Source organism: Salmo trutta, chromosome 28 (genome assembly GCF_901001165.1).
Source record: "Salmo trutta chromosome 28, fSalTru1.1, whole genome shotgun sequence".
Taxonomy (NCBI): Eukaryota; Metazoa; Chordata; class Actinopteri; order Salmoniformes; family Salmonidae; genus Salmo; species Salmo trutta.
Genome location: NC_042984.1, coordinates 28,316,878 through 28,336,235, shown reverse-complemented (window position 1 = coordinate 28,336,235; position 19,358 = coordinate 28,316,878). Strand labels below are relative to the sequence as shown.

Here is a 19,358-nt window from a genome sequence, read left to right as displayed (position 1 = left end):
TTTAGGTGGCTTCAATGTGCTGTCTGTCAGGCTGGCTGTCTGCTTGAACCCCTATGATGCTCTAACAGAGAAACAAAGGGAAGTTGATTGGGTCAGATTGAGATGGGGGACAGGCACATTCAGTCTGTGGGACAGCAGACACACTCAGGTCATATGCTCGGTGGAGTCTGAGTTGTGTCGTCTCACAGTGTTGGGGCCCATGAGAAACAGAGAGCAGGGCTTTGTTCCTCCTAGCAGGGTACATGCCAAGCCAGGCCAGGCAACCTCAGACTGCTCATTCATGTGCAGGAGGTAACTCAAATTACTGGGATGACTCGCTTCCATGGACCACAATGGGCATCTCCTATTCAAGTCCAGTCATTGAGCCACGTTTTCAGACAGCACACACTTTACTTGGTGCTCAACTTTAGATTGTCTTTAATTTTTAGAATTTCTGGCCAGACTACTAAAACTTATTGTGGTTTCTTCGATATCTTCGATATTACTTTTTGTAGGCCAATCGATGCGGTCACAAGTCCTAAAATGAAACTAATAATATACTGAACTTTCTAAAGCAGTTTTTTTTTTGGTCTTGAGGTTTTTTATTTTGAGTCCTTTGTGGGATATTGCTTTTCTGATCATGAGGTAGCTATTTCAGCTGTATATTTCAGTGTTTAACACAGATGTCTGCAATGGCCCCATTCAACCCTTGCTCTCATTTCACGGATAGAGAGCTTTATTTTGGTACGTCTGTGTGACAACTCTCAAGACCTCATTTAAGGCACTTATCAATCTGAATGCACTGCTTGAAGCTTTTGAAGGTGGTATGATGAGTTTTCATATGAAAACTGTGGTGGGGGTTGTCATGTGCTCCTCTGATCTGTAATATCTACACATTTATCAAGGCACTTATCACTTGTCTTGCTAATGCTTTGACACGTATTGGAGTGATGCTCCGAAAAACGATGCAGTGAAATTTTGGGGTTGTTAAAACGTAATTCTTAAACGGTGTATCCAGAGCCCCCCTTCCCTTGGTTAGATGGGTTGCCATGGGAGATGGCTGTTCAAAAACACCCCCTGCCAAAAATACTCTTGTTTGGGAGACTAGCTTTGACCTGCTTCCCTTTCTTTTACTTGTTGTCTCTGCTTTGTCTGCTATTCCTCCAGGGCTCTTTAGCCTCGAGCCATCATGTTAGTCGAGCCAGGGTAGAGGAGAAAAAAAAATGCACCCTGGGAAATGGTCTGTGTCCATGGCAACAACAGGAAACTGGAAGATGGATTTGCAGTGTGATTCAAATCAGGCTTATTTAGTGATTTCTCTGCTACTCTATCTGTTGAGGGGGGCATTGGTTAGGATGTCTCATGTGGCATTTATCTTGTGGAAACTTCCCCTACTCAAGAGACTTCATTAATGTTCTATAAATGATGAAAGCACACCGTGAAATGACAGCACGCCATCATATGTCAGTATCTGTTCAGTTATTAATGTAAAGTGCTCACTGAATGGTGAAGGTACCTCTGCGTTAGTTTAAATAAGACTGGGATTGTCAGCGTATTATTATAATTAGAGGACAATTGAGAGCAACTACTATTACATGAAAATATCATCTGCTTTTGCTTTGAATGTAATATGGAACATCTGCAATGTTTACTGTTTGAAGATAGCCTTTCTTTTATCCAACATTTTGCAGAGCGGCAAATGCACATTCTGAAAATGTTGTCCGATGTCTTTGAGAGAAAGTGTTTCAGATTAACATGGTTCAAGGTTATAGTAAAAAGTACAGTGGGAAAAGCCTGTGATAAGTGACTGCCCTTTCAATAGTTTCGCCCCCTCAGCAGGCGTGATTGTCTCTTGTGTCGTCTTTCTCTCTAATCAAAGTCAAATAGATAATTAACCCAGACCCGTAGTGTCCGTTACGGCCCCCACCCTCCCCATATCAATTAATGGGCTCAATTGATCCTGTTTCTGTGTCCAAATGCTTCCCAGTTAACCCCAACACTGCCATTTTAGTTATGTAATGACATTATTAGTAGATGATTTCCATGTGTTATGAAAGGCTTTTTTTCATCTCCTCTGTCCAATTAATAATTTGAACAAGGTGAAACATTTAGAGTCAGAATGAACAGAGAGGTCATAATGTGGTTTGATTGTGGCCTTGGATTAATTTGACTTTGAGGGCAGGGTAATAGAATTCACGTAACCTGAAGTGGTGAATTGGGCATGTAGGGAGGGAGCCTATCTGCCAAAATAAATGACAGAATTTGAACTAAATCAGTTACTCCACTCTCCCGGGCTTATTCCTTAGAAAAAGCCTGTTCTCAAGTTTAAATGGAGCCATGCGCTCAACACGTGGCTTTCTCTTAGGGTTAATGTGAGCCCCCAATCTCCCGTTTCTCACCCATGTCCCTCTAGTGCCTTTAGTGCCTCGCTACATTCTCCTCTTACAGTTTCTAGCCCCATTTCACTTGATCATATATTTTAGAGGACTCCTCACCTGCTAATTGAAGATGTGTTGAGTCCATTTTGTCCCCACAAAGAATAGTCACTAATGCAGGTCCCTGATCCCCTGGATTTCTCATGGCGTCATTGCAGGGCTGTTAGAGAGAGAGAGAGAAAGAAAGCAGCTGAAGGGACATCCACCCCAGGGGGACAACGTTTCACCATAAATCACATATCTGCCATTCCACTAGGAAGAGGTCTGCACTGTAATTGAATTAAATCTCATTCCTGGAAACTGAATGAGAAGAAATGACAAAGCAACAGAAGAATCGCAGTGATATGAATTGTTTGTTGTTGGCTGGCGAGGAGACGCACCACAGTTCCACTTCCTTTACAGAGAGCAGTCATGTCTGGTGCTAGGCCCTGCATTTTTTATTAAGCCTACCCCCATTCTTTCCCCAGACATATGGCTTTAATTAGAAGTAAACAAATCATTTATGGGGTGTTGCGTCTTGGGTAAAAAAAACAGCCCTGGAACTGTAGCGGCTTCTTAATTCTTTAAGAAGATGTTCCTCTAAAGGAAAATAAAATACATTTCCTTCCGGAGACATGCTGATCACGCGCTTAAGTTGAATGCTAACCTTCAAATCAAGTTTGTGCTTCACTGCTTCTGCTTTCTCGCATTGATGAGCCTGTGAAATACAAGTAGGCATGTGACACATTTCAAGTTTATTTTATTGACAGAACAAAACAGTTTATATTTTAATTCATTTCATTTTTATGTTTATTTTTCCTGATATTTAATTTTCATCACATTACAATATTTTATTTTATGGTTTCTGGACATGGTGTTAATGAAGATTGTAGTGAGATAGTGTTGTGTGTTGTCATGCTCTGCTCTGTCTGTCCCAATGTGAAATAATCCCTAATCGCCTGCAGTAAAATCCAGTGGCATATTGGACATGGTAAAAAGGACAGGGCTGGTTGGTGCTTAAGGAGGAGTTTTTATTGGGGATAATCCTCAGCCACTTTCAGTGCAGCTGTCAAGCTTAAACATGTGAAACTTTTAACTGCACTTACAGTAACGCCACGTCTAACAAATGTGCTGCTGTTATAAATGTTTTAATATCCGGCTGCTCCTTAGAATCTGTAAGGAGAAAAATAGGACATTCACTTCCACAGCAGAAAATAACAGGCTTAAAACAAAACTGCAACGAGAGAGAGAACGGCTGCTCATATTTTTGTCACAAAAAACATTTGGTTTAATTGTCATTGTTCTGGCTTCAATAGGGATTTATGAAAAAATTGGTTCCAATCATCAAGACCAGGTAAATTAGGTCAATTAGCAGTATAAAAGTTTCTGCTATGCAACATTAACCTGACAATGGGGAAATTGGTGACAAAAACATATTTGAAGTTTGTTGCGATGTGATGCTTGGCTCAGAATATTTCAAAATGTGTAATTTTGGGGTATTTCCATGTATTTTCCTAAATGTGTGTTCATGATTAGAGTAGATTAGATGTTTATTTAGTCACATGCACTGGGTTGAAGATGTAGTTGTAGTACACAGTAAAATACTTCAACTCCGAGCTCCAACAGAGCAGGTGTGAAGAAAAAGTAGGAAAATGCCATGTTTTGTAGGTTGGTGCCATCTTAGCCCTACCCTAGCCCATACACTGGTCTAATTTCTATGCTGCTCATACCTGACCTGCCCACTTAAACCGCCTCAGTCATTTATTACACCTAAATCTTATTCCAGAGGTTACAAGTTTGTGCCAGACTCCCGGTGCTCTGTTGGACAATGGAGTGGATGGATTTTTACCCAGTAATATGGCTGCGGGCTGTGTACTGCATTGAGCCGAGTGTCATTTTAGGAGTAGTACAGCATGTAATGTTGTGATCATTATTGACCCCTAACCTCATTGGGTTTTCTCCCAGGTGTTCCAGACAGGAGGCCTGTGAGAAGTGGGCCGAGCCGCAGCATTTCAACACAGAGCTGGACCAGTGTGTGGACATTAGTGTCACACCTAACAACATATCTGTGACCTCTACTTCCACCCAGGTAATTACAGGCTGTAAAAAAAAATACCAAAAATAAAAAATGTTCACACCAGAGAAAAGCACGACGCTAGCTAATCACAACATGACCAATGTGGAGTTGCCTCATTAAGCTGTCGTTAAAGATTTCTGGTGTTAGTCTAACCTTCACTGAGATGTAAGGATACGCGCAGGGACGACTCCGCCTGTCACCTGATATGCTTCTCTCCCGTCTCTCCCCCCCCTCCTCCCTCCAGCTGAGTGTGAAAGTGGTAAACGTGCCCAGCCTGTCAGCCGGGGTGACGTGTGTGTTTGAGGAGTTGACAGAGAGCCCAGGGGAGGTGCTGGCCAAGGGGCAGATCCTCTGTATGTCCCCCTCCCTCAGAGATGTCCCCTCCCTCGCACAGGGATACGGTAAAGCTTCTATCAGATACCACTATAAATCTATAGTAATAATATTAATAATATAAACCATTTAGCAGATGCTTTTATCCAATGCGACTTACATTGTCCATACATTTTACATATGGGTGGTCACGGGAATCAAACCCACTATGCGGGCATTGCAAGCGCCATGCTCTATCAACTGAGTTACAGAGGACCACGTTCAAAGGTTGTCCATTGAATAATAATGTTGTTATTTTCTGATGATCATATTTATCACTATAGCCATACTTTTTGTGTATGATATTATCTATACATTTTCATACACTTCAGTGGGTTGTATCATATCTGCTTTTTGTGCAGACTGCTGTAATGTGTCTGACGTACACAGTGTTTTGGTTTTTCTGAGCCTTGTGGACATGGGCCTTAATGTGTTTTTCGAAAACATTTGAAAAACAACTGAATGCTATTGCTGGATGGGCTGATGGGAACCTGAAAAGTGCAGTAGCTCGTGTTTTGTTCCATTAGCGGCAATTATTTAAAGTCCACTAGAAATGCTTTGCCAATTATCTTGAAGTCAGGCCTACAGGTATAATTGGACTAGTTGAGATGCGGCCTTTACTTCAAATGAAATAGTACATCTGTTCATGGGTTCCTGTTTTGGACCATAAGTGCACTTCTCTTGGTAATGGAAATGCTAGATAAAAGGCAGGAGCAATTAGACATTTTTATACAAATCTACATTATTTAATTTGCTTAGAAGATTATTTTCCTGGGGTATGGGATCTCAGACGGACGGGTAATTGTTTCCGAGCTTCTAGGCTGTTTGGCTTACTGTGGGTGTTTTGTCATTTCAGGTGACAAGCGAGTGGTCAAGTTCTTCCTGAAGTCCAAGGAGACAGGGCACAAGTTCATCACCACGGACTTCATCTTCTACAACTGCAGCGTGCTCCAGTCGTAAGTATCTATCTGTTATGATCTCTCATCTCGCTCTCTGAGGAGAGGAAAGACAGAGGAGCTTTCAGTGAAGTAACATATTGATTGGGTCAGTCCGTCACTTGAAGTTACTTGATGATTTCTATGGGACTGTGTAGCCACGTCAGGCTGAGAAACTGCCTTGACAAGTAACAGGTGACTTGTTTTTTCATTCTTTTATCTCCTGGTTAAGTTGTTTTTAGAATGGTATAAAAATATTGTAGGTCAGTGGTCACCAACTGGTCGATCGCATTTCTAGTCGATTACCAAACATTTCTGTAGAAAAGCCGACGATAAAGGCTTGCGTTCTTTTTTTGTGTTATTCGTGTTGCGCTGTTGGCTGTAGGTACACTTGATTCAGAAGCCCTGCATACCGGGTAGGCAAAGTTTGTAACCATTTCATTTGTCTGAAAAGACAAACTCTGCCTACCTGGCTACTGTGGCTAAATCGAGTGTGCCTACTGCACTGGCCGATTGGATAGCTCAAATCACCATGCCTAGAAGTTTGATACTGATTTCATAACTTTTAAAACAATGACCAGAGAGACTGTCAAAGAATACAGCAAAGAGCTGCTGTTGTTATGAGTGAGCTCAGGTTTAATTTTTTATTCAGCACTGTCACTGTTCTTATTCAACACTAATTACAAAACATAAAACACCTTCTCCCTACTGCCATTTGCGCTGCAGCTGCAATGAATGAGTAGCCCTGATTTGTATTATTATTAGCAGCTCGTTATGTCAGTTTCTCTGGTCGTATGAACAACATGAATTTGTGCTTGAGGCAGATGCGGATGTGGTGCCACTCGAGTTTCACAATCAGGTGGACAACGGTGTCCCCTCTCTCTGAAATAAAGGAGAGAGCAGGGACCGTGAGAGGCTGACCCTCTGCTGCTCTCTCCCTCCCTCCGCTGAGACTAATGCCGTGTTCAAAACAACTGGGAACTCGTAACTCCAACATCTCCGACTTCAGTGTGTTCAAGACATTTGGAAACTAGGGAAAAAACTAAATTAGACTGGGAAAAATTGCTTTGAATGGTCATCCAACTCAAAATTCCAAGTCGAAAACTTTGGCGTATTTCTAGAGCCCCGACATTTTCCGACCTGAACGTCGCTGACGTCATGATTTTATCTAGTTTTTTCCATGTTTCCAGTTTCCTTGAAAGCACCATCACCATCAAATGCAGGTGCCATCAGTCCAGTAAAATAAAAAAGCAAATGATTTCAATTTATATTCAGCTGTACCTCGCAGGTGCTACACCAACTGTTCTATTTTGTCATCAAAGCTCAAGTTTTGAAATATAATATGGTCTGAGAAGAACAATATTGACATCTAGCCAATATGCTGTGATAATGTATTAGGCCTGCCTACTGCACAAACCTAATTCCAACATAACTGTTTTTATTAGGTTAATGTTAAAAAAATGCAAGACATGTTTTAAAACAAATCTGAGTGGTAGATCTCGGCTTTGCTTTTTGACTGCGAAAGTGATCTTTACTCAGAAAAGGTTGGTTACCACTGCTGTAGATGGTATACAGTTATGTTTATTGTCATTATTTTCAACAAGGACTTTCAGAAACTCGTCATGTTGGAAAGCAAAAATACAAGGAAAGACACATAAATACAATGACAAAGCCAATGAGAACTGGCAGTCATGCCATACACATAGAGTGATGTGCCACTGCTACGTCCATACTCCTTGTCGCTGTTATCCATCATACGACCACAGGACACATGACCAGATAACGTCCTGGACAGGCTGGCCAGATGCTGCTGGCTAATATGATTTCAGATGGTCCTGGTCTGGAACGGCAGCAGAAGCCTCACGCAGGGCAGGGCCAGGCAGGCTTCCAGACCACATCTGTGCTGAGGCAGAACAATGGGACTGTGCATCTCTCCTAGGATCAGTGGGAGCCCCTCGCTCAGAGCCTCTCGCTGGCTGCAGCTTCTGTGAAGTGCTGAGCTCCATGCCCGAGGTCTCGTCTTTCTTCTGCTTCGTTTGTGGGGCAGCACCATTTTACTGCCATATGTGCGCATTTGCACTTCAGCTGCAGAAGACTCTCGGTTAGCACTGGGTCAATGGTGTGGGTGTCAGTGTTCTTTTTTTTTACATGGAGGAGTGTATGACACTCAGTATCATACTGAATATTGTGTATATTGCCATTGTTTTTGAATTTACATGATGCCTCACAGCTTAAGATTAACACGTTAACATAGAAAGAGTGGTTATCTGGCAAACTCAGTCTTCATCACATCCAAACATGCTTACTATAATTTGTTTTTGCGGCTAAGGAAATGCCAAGTCAGAACCCACCACGATCACCTGTGGTGTCACTCAAGGCTCCGTCTTAGACCCCATTCTATTAATCATCTGCATGCTCCCCCTTAGTCTCCTAATCAGGAAACACACCATCCACTTCCACTGCTATGCTGTGATCTACATGTGATCTACATAAAAACAACTCCAGACTCCCTCTCTTTCATACACACCCTCACCAACAGTCTGGATGACATCAAAGCCTGGACGTCAAACAGCCACCTACAACTCAACAATACTAAAACAGAAGCAATCCTCATCGGCACTCCCCATCACACCAAAACCAATCCCATCACCTTGGGCGGCCACTCCATCCAACTGTCCTCCTCCGGCTCCAACCTTGGAGTGTAACTGGACCCCTCCCTCACTTTCTCCGACCCCATAAAATCCGTCTGCAAAAAACTATAATTTTACCTGAGAAACATCACCCGGCTCTGAAAAAGCTGGTCAACTGTCTCGTCACCTACCGACTCGATTATTGCAATGCCTTCCTTGGTGGTCTCCCTTCAAAAGGCATCCACAGGCTGCAGCTTGTGCAGAACAGAACTGCCAGGGTCCTCACAAGAACCCATATCACACCCCCATTCTAGCCTCTCTGCACTGGCTACCCATCCAATTCAAAATCAACTTCAAAATCTTCCTGTTATTCCTCAAAAATGCCTCTGGTCCCCGATACCTCAGGGAACTTCTCAGCCCTTAGCAGTCCTCACGTTCACTCCGGTCAAATTGTCAAAGACTCCTTGCAGTCCCAAAGACACGCCTAAAAACAATGGGTGACCGAGCATTCTGCTCTCTCTGGAACGAGCTCCCTCCCACCCTCCGCATGCCCCAGATCACCACTGCCTTTAAGTTTGAGATTAAGAAACACTTTTTCAAACTGGCTTTCACTTAATGTGATCTCTGTTGGGGTGTCTGTCGTTGGTCTTGTACGTTAGTGTCGGGTTCTATTGTTTTGACCTTGTTGCCTCCTTTACTGTGTCTTGTATAGTACTAGACCGCTAGCTATCTGTTAATTTCTCGCTTAATGTTTTTTAGCCCTTTTAATTTTTATTTTAATGGTTGCTCTCAATGTAAAGAGTTTAGTTATTCACGTCTGTAAATGAAAAGCGCTCTACTTATTATTATTATTATTAAATAAATGCGTTTTTTGTCAGAGAATAAAATTGCCTTGTCGGCTGGCAGAATACATACACAACGATCAATTCTCTAGTGTAAGGAAGCAGGGTAACATAATCCATGCAGGGCTCGCCAGTTGCCATGGCAACCTCGGCAGAGGCCTACCTTGCCAGAGCAGTCTGCCTGAAGCCAAGCCAGATTTCCTGTTTTCACAAAAACCCTGTGGGAACATTTAGCCCTTGAATTGTTTCCCCCTCTGGTGTTGCTGGTGGACAGCACTCACTCACCCCAGCCCTGCCACGTTGGCTCCCATTTTCTTCTCCCGCAATTTTGTAAGAGCTCCTTCCCTTCTTGCATCCTCAGGGATAATGACCACCTGTGAAAGGGAAGTTAGCTAGCTCTGAAGCTCTGACTGATTATATACTTTCACCGTATCTCCCCCTGCCATTTTAGGCATTTAAGCACAAAAGCTTCTTATTGTAAGACTGGAAGGTAAGAAATTATTACATCTCTGGGATACCTTTTAAGGCTCTCTCTCTTGTCTCCCCTGTAACACCTCTCAGTTCTCCCCTTCCTATCTCCATTATTTACCTGTCAATCATATTTTCCACAGGCATTCCAATAATAATAATAATAACAACTTTATTTGTATAGCGCTTTTCAATACAAGTAACAAAGTGCTTCACATCATAAAATGATGAAATAAAATAAAAGTACTAACAAAGAAACATAGACAGAAGGAGAAAGAAACATGATAGCTAATTCAAATCTTACAGTGAAATCAAGTATTTTTATAATAGTGTGTCTTCAGCAGGGATTTAAAATAGGCACTGAATCTGCAAGCCTGATCTCCTCTGGCAGACCATTCCAAGGTCTAGGGGCCCTAATGGCGAATGCCCGGTCTCCTTTAGTTTTCAAACTAGACTTTGGAATGGTCTGCCAGAGGATCTCAGGCTGCGTCCTGGCTCATATGGAGATAAAAGATCAGAGATATACAGTACCTGTCAAAAGTTTGGACACACCTACTCATTCAAGTTTTTTTTAATTAATTTTTTTACTATTTTCTACATTGTAGAATAATAGTGAAGACATCAAAACTATAAAATAACACATTTGGGATCATGTAGTAACTTAAAAAATTGTTAAACAAATCAAAATATATTTTATATTTGAGATTCTTCAAAGTAGCCACCCTTTGCCTTGATGACAGTTTTGCACACTCTTGGCGTTCTCTCAATCATCTTCATTCTCTCGACTATTATTCTGACATGTCACATTCTTAAAATAAAGTGGTGATCCTAACTGACATAAAACAGGGAATTTTTACTAGGATTAAATGTCAGGAATTGCGAAAAACTGAGTTTAAATGTATTTAGCTAAGGTGTATGTAAACTTCCGACTTCAACTGTACTATAGTCCTAGTTATATGTACATATCTACCTCAATTACCTCGTACCCCTGCACATCGACTTGGTACTGGTACTCCGTGTATATAGCCAAGTTATCATTACTCATTGTGTATTTATTATTACTTTTATTATTAAGTGTTATTACTTTTCTATTATTTATCTATTTTCTTTCTCTTTGCATTGTTGGGAAGGGCCCGTAAGTAAGCATTTCACTGTTAGTCTATACCTGTTGTTTACGACGCATGTGATTAATAACATTTGATTTGACCAGTTTCCAGAAACACCACTCCGATAGGCTACTGAATCCACTTCCAAGCAATGATGTTAGGAAGAAAACTCACTTCATCAGTGTGTCAAGTTTTGGCTGTGCTGTGTTTCTCAGGCTTCACTGAAATTAGACCAAAGTGAATTGATGGAGTTTATACCCCTGACGCAGCATATTGCATATTTCAGTCAAGACATGCTGATCTGCACACAGTATTTACAACAGATCCCCTCCCTCTGCAGTGGAAGGCAGCACTGCACCAGCCTACAGCCAGTGGCACTCATTGTTCTCATATTAAAGCAGGCATTTTCATTCCCTTTACAAGAGTCAGGGCTGTCGAGGTATACTATATGTGTGGAGCAGGCATTGTAAATCTCTATGAATACACTGACTCAAATGCTATATTAACATGGTCGACAAGTAGCCAGTCCGCCGTATTGAAAATGTTTTGGTATTATTTCCAGGTGTATATGAAATGTGGCTTGCCTGCAAAATGATTTCCGATATCCCCCACACCGACAGGGAGGCAGCAGTCAGCCTGGAGATTATACAGTGCAGTGTAGCTAAGGAGTCAGTGTGAGCAGACTGCTGAGTACCCTCCAAAGGGGATTTGAGCCGTGCCTCCAGAGGAAGGCTATGATTAGTATGGGACAAAGTGGATGTTCCTCTCCTCATGCAGACCTTTTTGTGCTCAGAATGCAATAGGCTTCAGTGCGGAGGAGGGGCGGAGGGGAACGCAGAAAGGGTTAGAGTAAGAGTGGAACGAGCATGGAAGGAAACCACTTGAGTTTTTATTCTGTCCTCCTACAATGCGTTGAGAGACTGACGTTTACCTGTGTTGCCTATCGTTGATGGTGGGACTGTCAGTGGTCCACAGGTATTTCATAGTCCTTAGATGCATTATTTAATTGGAATTATAATTTTGATTGCAGATGAAACCGCTTTTCAGGCTGTAATTCATTTCTAATTTGTAATTGAAAGGCAGCTAGAATATGATGCTAGCCTAGCCCATTGGCCCTGCAGGCTTACCAGAGAGGGTGATGACATATTGACCAGGAGATCTGTAGGCAGCCCTTCTCATCCACACAGACAGTAGATCTCTTTAGTCAAAGTCAGGCTGTTAAATCTGAGAGTTCACCCTCTCCCCCTTCTCTCCCCAGGTGCACCTCCTGTGTGAGCAGCCCCTTCCCCTGCAACTGGTGTAAATACCGCCACATCTGCACCAACAACCTGGCTGAGTGCTCCTTCCAGGAGGGACGCGTCAGCAGCGTGGAGGTAAGAGACTATACTGCCCAAACAGACACTAATGAATGGCATCTTACAGCAGACTGAACACAGGATGAGGCCCCCGGGGTGACAGGAAGGCTGTCCATGGAGCTGCCTGTCTGCTTTTATTATTCATATGACCTCAGTGCTGTGGCCCTTTACAGCCCGTGGAGAATCCAACCTGGTCATGGTCCTGTGAACCTAGGTCTGGCTGACCCCATAGTCTAACACACTGGTCCCAATGTTGTGTGTGTGATCCACACAATCGGAGCATTCACTACAACCGGGACACATTGTCGGCACTGTTTGGGAACTAACTTGTTGGAGTGGTCCCATTCAGTCGTAAACTTGGCATTCTTTGTCATATTGAACCATAGAAGTTTTGTTCGCCCATCTTTTCAAAGCAAATGTAATTTCCTTCGTTTACATGCAGGCACTTTAAGATGGGTTGTAGTATTCCCCCCCAAAAAAATTGCAGGAAAGAAGAGCATGAGCTGACTAGCGAACTGACCAAAAAGGTCACTAGCTTCTTGGTTAACATTAAACTAATGTGCTATGATGTGGTATAACAATACATTTTTTTATTTCCATTGAACGTCATAATATCTGGTACAATGTGTGTTTATTTGATGTTATATATAAAAACCTACATCGTTTATATGCCTCTGCTCATTCCCCCAATGCCCCTGAGAGTGTCAAACCATCAAACTATGCCAAATTATGGTTTACTGTGACAGAGTGACACCAGAGTAATTGCGCCAAAAAAAAGGCTGGATCTCATAATGGCTTTGCATCAATCCTTACCCCCTCGCTCTCTTTCTCAGTGTCTCAGAACACATTGATTACACACTTGACTGGGCCACAGACCAGCTGAGAATCCCAGGGCAGCAGTATATAAGGAGGGTATTGAGAGGCTCAGACTGTAGCTTTATTGCAGTGGTTGTTTTTCAGCAAGAGATGCCATACAGAACCTTAACACCCTGTATATGACTGGGTTGCAGACAGGCCTCAATCTGCTGTTGTCGTCTTCTCACAGAAGATTCTACCAGCTTGTTCGAACATGATTGATAACACAAAAAGTTGATCGATTAGCAATGAACGTCGAAACAAACAGAATAAAGCAAATTGCCATCATTATTTTCTATTCTTAGCAGGAGAATCATAATGGATGAGTAGTAATGAATTGGAGACAGAAGATGAAACAGTAATTTGACGGACGTTGGAGACTAATACAAGCATTATATAAGAATACATCCCCTAATTAACAACCACCTTACTTTACAAGAAGAGCCATCTCTGTTCAGAATAAGGATTAGGGGTGACTGGGGGTAGGGGAGAGAAGTTAAGAGAAAAGAGGAGCAGCGTCCCTTTGTAACAGGGGGGTGGAAACACGCTCCCTTCGGCTTTTGGCACATTTTAATTTGACACTTAACTGAACATCAAAGCGATGCCTTATCTAGGCTTATCAGACAGAGGCAGCCAGCAGCAGGGCGGCAGGGATGTGCCAGCCCGCCCGTTACTGCCTCCCCCAGCCTCCTTGCCCCCAGCACCACGATTGACAATCTCCTTATCTCCCTCGAAAAAAAAAGGAATTACTCAGCGAAAAAGAGTGACTCATGCACTGTTGATACTGGAGGGGGAATATGGTGGAGAAGCAGGTCAGTATTGTCTCCTCTTCCTCCACACCCACAGAGAAAGAGAGGGTGATTCACAAACGAGCACACATATCATAAGAGGATTTTAGAAGTAGGCTTGGACTGGTATGCTGTGATTAAACAAGTTCACTGTCATTTGCTGTAAAGTAAAGCAGAGGGGAAAAATCTATTTTGACGTAGGCCAGCTGCCAGAGTGCGTTTTTTGTACTTAGCTCAGTGGTCTATTATTCAACTGATGGTATTTCTGTCCAGTGGTCAGTGTCAGTTGTTCAGGTTTTAAGGTTTTAGATTGTTAATGTGTGGATCTGTGTCTGTGTCTGTGTCTGTCTCTGTGTGCGTGTCTGTGTCTGTGTCTGTCTCTGTGTGCGTGTCTGTGTCTGTCTCTGTGTGCATATGTGTGTGTGTTAGAGGTCTGTGTGGGACTGACTTATTCAACCCGCTCCCACCCGCAGCTTTTCATACCACACCTGCCCACACCCGCTGACTTTCTGTCTGACTCCCACTCGCTACCGCAAGAACTGGTTCCGGAACCAACCGCAGTCCCACGTTATTTCCCACGTTATATATCCAATGTTATTTTAGGTGAATGTGACGCAGCTCACTTGCCAGCCATGGTCGCAGCAATTGGGCAGCCTATTGGCAATATCAAAATGTGCATAAATAACCAAATAAATGTTTTAATTACCAGAGATTCTCACATGGCCCATTATATAGGCTATCTGTATTACTGGGCAATATCAGCCAATAGGCTAGACATAGTTTCAAGAGAGAAGAGTTGGAGAGACTTGCACTTTCTCTTGAGCTACGTTTTATAGCCTACCTTTTAGGGGAGGGACGATTTTCAGACGGAGACAAATATGGTTGACCAATATTTATTTCTAGACAATATAGTAAACTAGAGGCTAATCATATTTGTGAAGTACATTTCCTTGGATAGCTAACTGCCCCGTTCTTCTCCGTCCATGCGTAGGCTATAGCCTACTCTATTGAATTGAGACCACACGCGCACCACGTATGGCTACTGAACCTGTAGACTACACATATAGTAGGCACACTTGATCTCGCACGCCCAACTAGGAGAGGAGAGGGAGGCTACTGAACTTGAAGCAGCGAATTCTGAGTGTGTGAATAATGCGACAATGATGTGTTTTTAATACAGTAGGTATGCCAGGGATGGGTAACTCCAGTCCTCGGGGGGCTGGAGTGGTGTCACACGTTTCCCCCATCCCTTGCAAACACAGCTGATTAAACTAATCACACTCTAAAGTGAAGATCATGATTAGTTGATTATTGGAGTCAGGTGTGTTAGCTGGGGCTGGGGCAAAAGTGTGACACCAATCAGATCCAGAGGACTGGAGTTGCCCATCCCTGGCCTAGGCTAGCGCATACAAAGCAGAAAGACAACCGGTTCCAAATAATTTGCGGGACAACACAAATATTTTAATCCCAAAGCTGTCTGTCAAAAAATACAGACCATGAAGCAGTGATCTTTGTCGGGACATGCGGGTCCCGCAGGAATGCAGCCCTCTAGTGTGTCTATCTCTCTGGTTGCATATGCGTGTATGTGTGTGATTGTGTCAGTGGAGCGTGTCTCATCTGCAGCCCTGTTCTCCAGTGTGCAGTGTGCTACCAGGGCTTTGTTGGCCTTGGGTTGGAGAGGTGCTTCAGAGAAACAGCGGGGGCACTCCAAACAGACAAACAGAAAGAGAGAGGGCTATGGGCTGGTGGGAGGAGATGTACTACTCTGTTATGAACAGGTTTCTCCCCCATGTCTCTCCAAGGACACGCCAGCCCGCCAGATCCTACTGTATAATCCACAGCACAGTGGCTTACTTCATTCCAGGAGTGTGCAGAGAGAGATAGGACTGGATCAGAACTGAGCTCCGTCCAAACTCACTGTCCTCCACAAGGATGCATGGCTCACAGGAAATTAGAAATAAAAAACAAACCCCTTCCCCCCCTGAATAAAAGTTTCATTCTGTATGTATCTATGGGCACATTTTAAATGTTCTTGCTCTTAGTCATGTGTTGTCATTTAGATTAGGTAGCATCATTAGTTGGTGTATTCAGTGATGTGATAATGACTACTATTGACATGAGATATATAGCTCATTACTGGTCCTTCACCAGGTTCATTAGGGTGGGAAAAGTCATCCCTGTGGGGACCAACAGCCGTAAACGGTTTGGTTTCTGAGAGGGGAATGTTTTCAATGACTGAAACCTGATATGGGTTTAAAAAGTTGCTGTGCTGCAAATGTAAGGGTAGAGTCCAAATCTTGCATACAGAGTTTGGAAACAGGCTTGATGAGAAAGGTTCCTTATTTACTACGTTAATTGGTTGGTTAAACCGAGAGATAGCAGAGTTGTTCACGGCCAAGGATGCTCTTTTATTCTCAGCCTCAGCTCCTCAGTTGAGAGTATCAGAGTAGGAATCGATTTTCCATCTGAAGAAAATCTTCTGGCCCCAACAGCCAGCCACAGAGCCCAACAGACAGGCTGGCAGATAGATACTGTGCTGCCTGCTCTGTCCCACATTTCCCCCCACATTAATCATTACACTAAAGTTAATTACACCATGCAGATCTTTAACCTTAAAGGGAGCTCCTCGCCAGCTCAGGGGGAGCTTCTCACTGGGACTCCTAATATTTAGTGAGAGCTCAAAGACACATTTTCATATTGGCCTTTCCCAGAGGGCCCCTGAGATCAAACAGCGCTCTGCTGGGCTCTCGAAAACAAACCTCTGTTCCCCTCGGTGCTGTGTCTCAGTGGGACGGTCCTTTATTAACGAGTGATGGCCCAGTAATTAATTGTGGGATGAGTGACCGAGGAGCCATTAGCCCGGCAGGAAGCATGGCAGTGGTCCTGGCACTCAGCGGTGGGGACGGCAAAAGAAGTTCAGTGCCTCAGCAAGACAGGAAGTGACACTGTGTGCATCTGTCACCAGCAGCCCATTACCGAGCCCCCTCCACGGCCACAGAAATCAAGTTGGCCCATTACTCACTGTGTAACCAGAGGCCACTGTACAACCCACTGAGGAGAAGCATAAGAACCCCCCCTCCCTGTCTTCTCTTCTCATGCCAAACAAGAGAGATAAGCTACAAAACACATTGCAAGTAAAACATCAAGATCAGATTGGTCCCTGCATGCTTTGTTATTGGTAACAGCCTAAATGTGAGAACTTTCTATTGCCTCAGTCTACCGGCCTTTGTGGCACAAAGTGGCTTGAATCCTTCTCTGTCATCATGGGTTATTTCCATGTCAGCTATGATATCATAACAGTTCATTTAAAAAATAAATGTTTTAAAGATGGTTGCTTTTCTATTAGTAATAAAAATTAAAAATAAATCTATCCATAAATTGTAGAAGATGCTGAAGTCCAGAATAGCAAACTGACAGTGTTCAATCCATATATTTCCCACGTTGAGTTTAGAAGCTACTAGTTTGAGTTTGATTAGGAAGAATGAGGAGCCTGCCGTGTAGCTAGCGTTTAATTGGAGCAGCTCTCAGATGATTTGGAGGGTTGTGTTTTTTCTACCACGCGTAGGGAGCCCATTTCAAGGATTACAGCGAATGGAGACTGTAAATGGGATCAAGAGAGGAGAAATAGAAAAGGGAAAGAACAGTGGCTAAGCAATGGTGAAGGAGAAATACACGTATATGTAAGCAGCAACAGCCCCTTTTTGCTAGTCACTGCTTTCAGAGAGTGAGCGAGCGAGAGAGAGAGAGAGAGAGAGAGAGAGAGAGAGAGGGAGAAAGCGAGTGAAAAATAATACCTCACTACCGTCTCTGGCTTTTAATGTTTCAACAGAGAAAAGTGCTTAGCTGTGTGATAACTGGGACATACACAATAAGGTTAATGGAAACACTGTCAACAGGCTGTAAACTGCCTGGGCTTTCTTAATGGGGTGCTAATCAGCATTAGGGAACGGCCCTGCTGGGGGAGAATATACAGCTGCCTCAGAGACTATACTGTTACTGTACCGTAGGCCTACCACCGAGGAGGGACTGCTCCTCTATTACATGGCTTATTGCATTAGCCTCACATGTATTACATGTCTTATAGCATAGCCAGCAGCGGCAGTCGTGAGGTTTAAGATGAGGGAGGACAAATCTTTTGTTATGAGCATAGCTATTACAGCATATTGGATGACTGTCATTCATATTCCATTCACCCAGCTCAATGTAACATTGATAGGTTTAAGCTACTACAAGTTTTCCCTTTACCCATCATGAGGTTGCTACAACCAAGCCGATGACTGAACGTTTACAACGTTCAAGGTCGAGAGGGGAAATTAAAGTAATCATGGTGACAGACAGTGACAGATTCTATACCGCCTTGTACACTCTTGCCTACATCTAGCTGATCTAGGGTGTAATCATTAGTCCAACAGTTACAAACAAGTTTTTCAAATTCAGGTATGCTTATCCCCGTTTCATTCCGTTAACTTGCGTTTAAGAAACGATTTTCAACACAATCGGCAGAATGAATCACATACAAACAGTATGATATTTTTGCTTGTATAATTCCTTCTCGCATCTACATACTCTCCTCCTCTCACGTTTTCACTTCGCTTGTGGACTTCAGTGCAAAACACATCAGCTGTCACTGACCAGGTAAAAAAACTTTCCAAGCCAAACTTTCATATCATATCCGCTAACCGCTACACACAGCTTACATCGTTGTCACCATATTATCTAACGCCATAGTCAACATAGCTACTAGAATGAACTTGTTAGTAAACCCGCTACAATCATGGAGTACAGTGTACAGTCAGCAAGAAGTTTAGCAGTTACATCGGCTGGTCCCAGTGGCAATACATTTATAGAACCAAAATCTTACCTTGACTTGGAAGAGTTCCAGTGTTGGATAGCCATAGCCAGCTAGCTAACATAGCATCCCTCTCTGTTTGAGCTGGGTGTTTGAGTAGGCTAAACTAGCTAGCTGCATTCGCAACAAAATATACAGTGGCAAGAAAAAGTATGTGAACCCTTTGGAAATATCTGGATTTCTGCATAAATTGGTCATAAAATTTCATCTGATCTTCAACTAGGTCCTAACAATAGACAAACACAGTTTGCATAAACTAATAACACACAAACAATTATACGTTTTCATGTCTTAATTGAACACACTGTGTAAATATTCACAGTGCAGGATGCAAAAAGTATGTGAACCCTTGGATGTAATAACTGGTTGACCCTCCTTTGGCAGCAATAACCTCAACCAAACGTTTTCTGTAGTTGCGGATCAGACCTGCATAACACTCAGGAGGAATTTTGGACCATTCCTTTTTACAAAGCTGTTTCAGTTCAGCAATATTCTTGGGATGTCTGGTGTGAACTGCTCTCTTGAGGTCATGCCACAGTATCTCAATTGGGTTGAGGTTAGGACTGACTGGGCCATTCCAGAAGGTGTATTTTCTTCTGTTGAAGCCATTCTGCTATTGATTTACTTCTGTGTTTTGGGTCATTGTCCTGTTGCATCACCCAACTTCTGTTGAGCTTCAATTGGCGGA

The 19,358-nt window shown here is 43.0% G+C and overlaps 1 protein-coding gene across 2 annotated transcripts in view; it reads left to right on the top strand.

Annotated features, from left to right (window-relative positions):
- Nucleotides 1-19,358, top strand: part of LOC115165938 (plexin A3) — a 125,993-nt gene that overhangs the window by 67,365 nt on the left and 39,270 nt on the right. For both annotated transcript variants that reach the window (XM_029719471.1, XM_029719470.1), the window contains exons 6-9: nucleotides 4,359-4,482; nucleotides 4,715-4,871; nucleotides 5,699-5,798; nucleotides 12,082-12,196. In XM_029719471.1, the coding sequence (XP_029575331.1) occupies nucleotides 4,359-4,482; nucleotides 4,715-4,871; nucleotides 5,699-5,798; nucleotides 12,082-12,196 (496 nt within the window). The remainder of the gene's footprint in view (nucleotides 1-4,358; nucleotides 4,483-4,714; nucleotides 4,872-5,698; nucleotides 5,799-12,081; nucleotides 12,197-19,358) is intronic.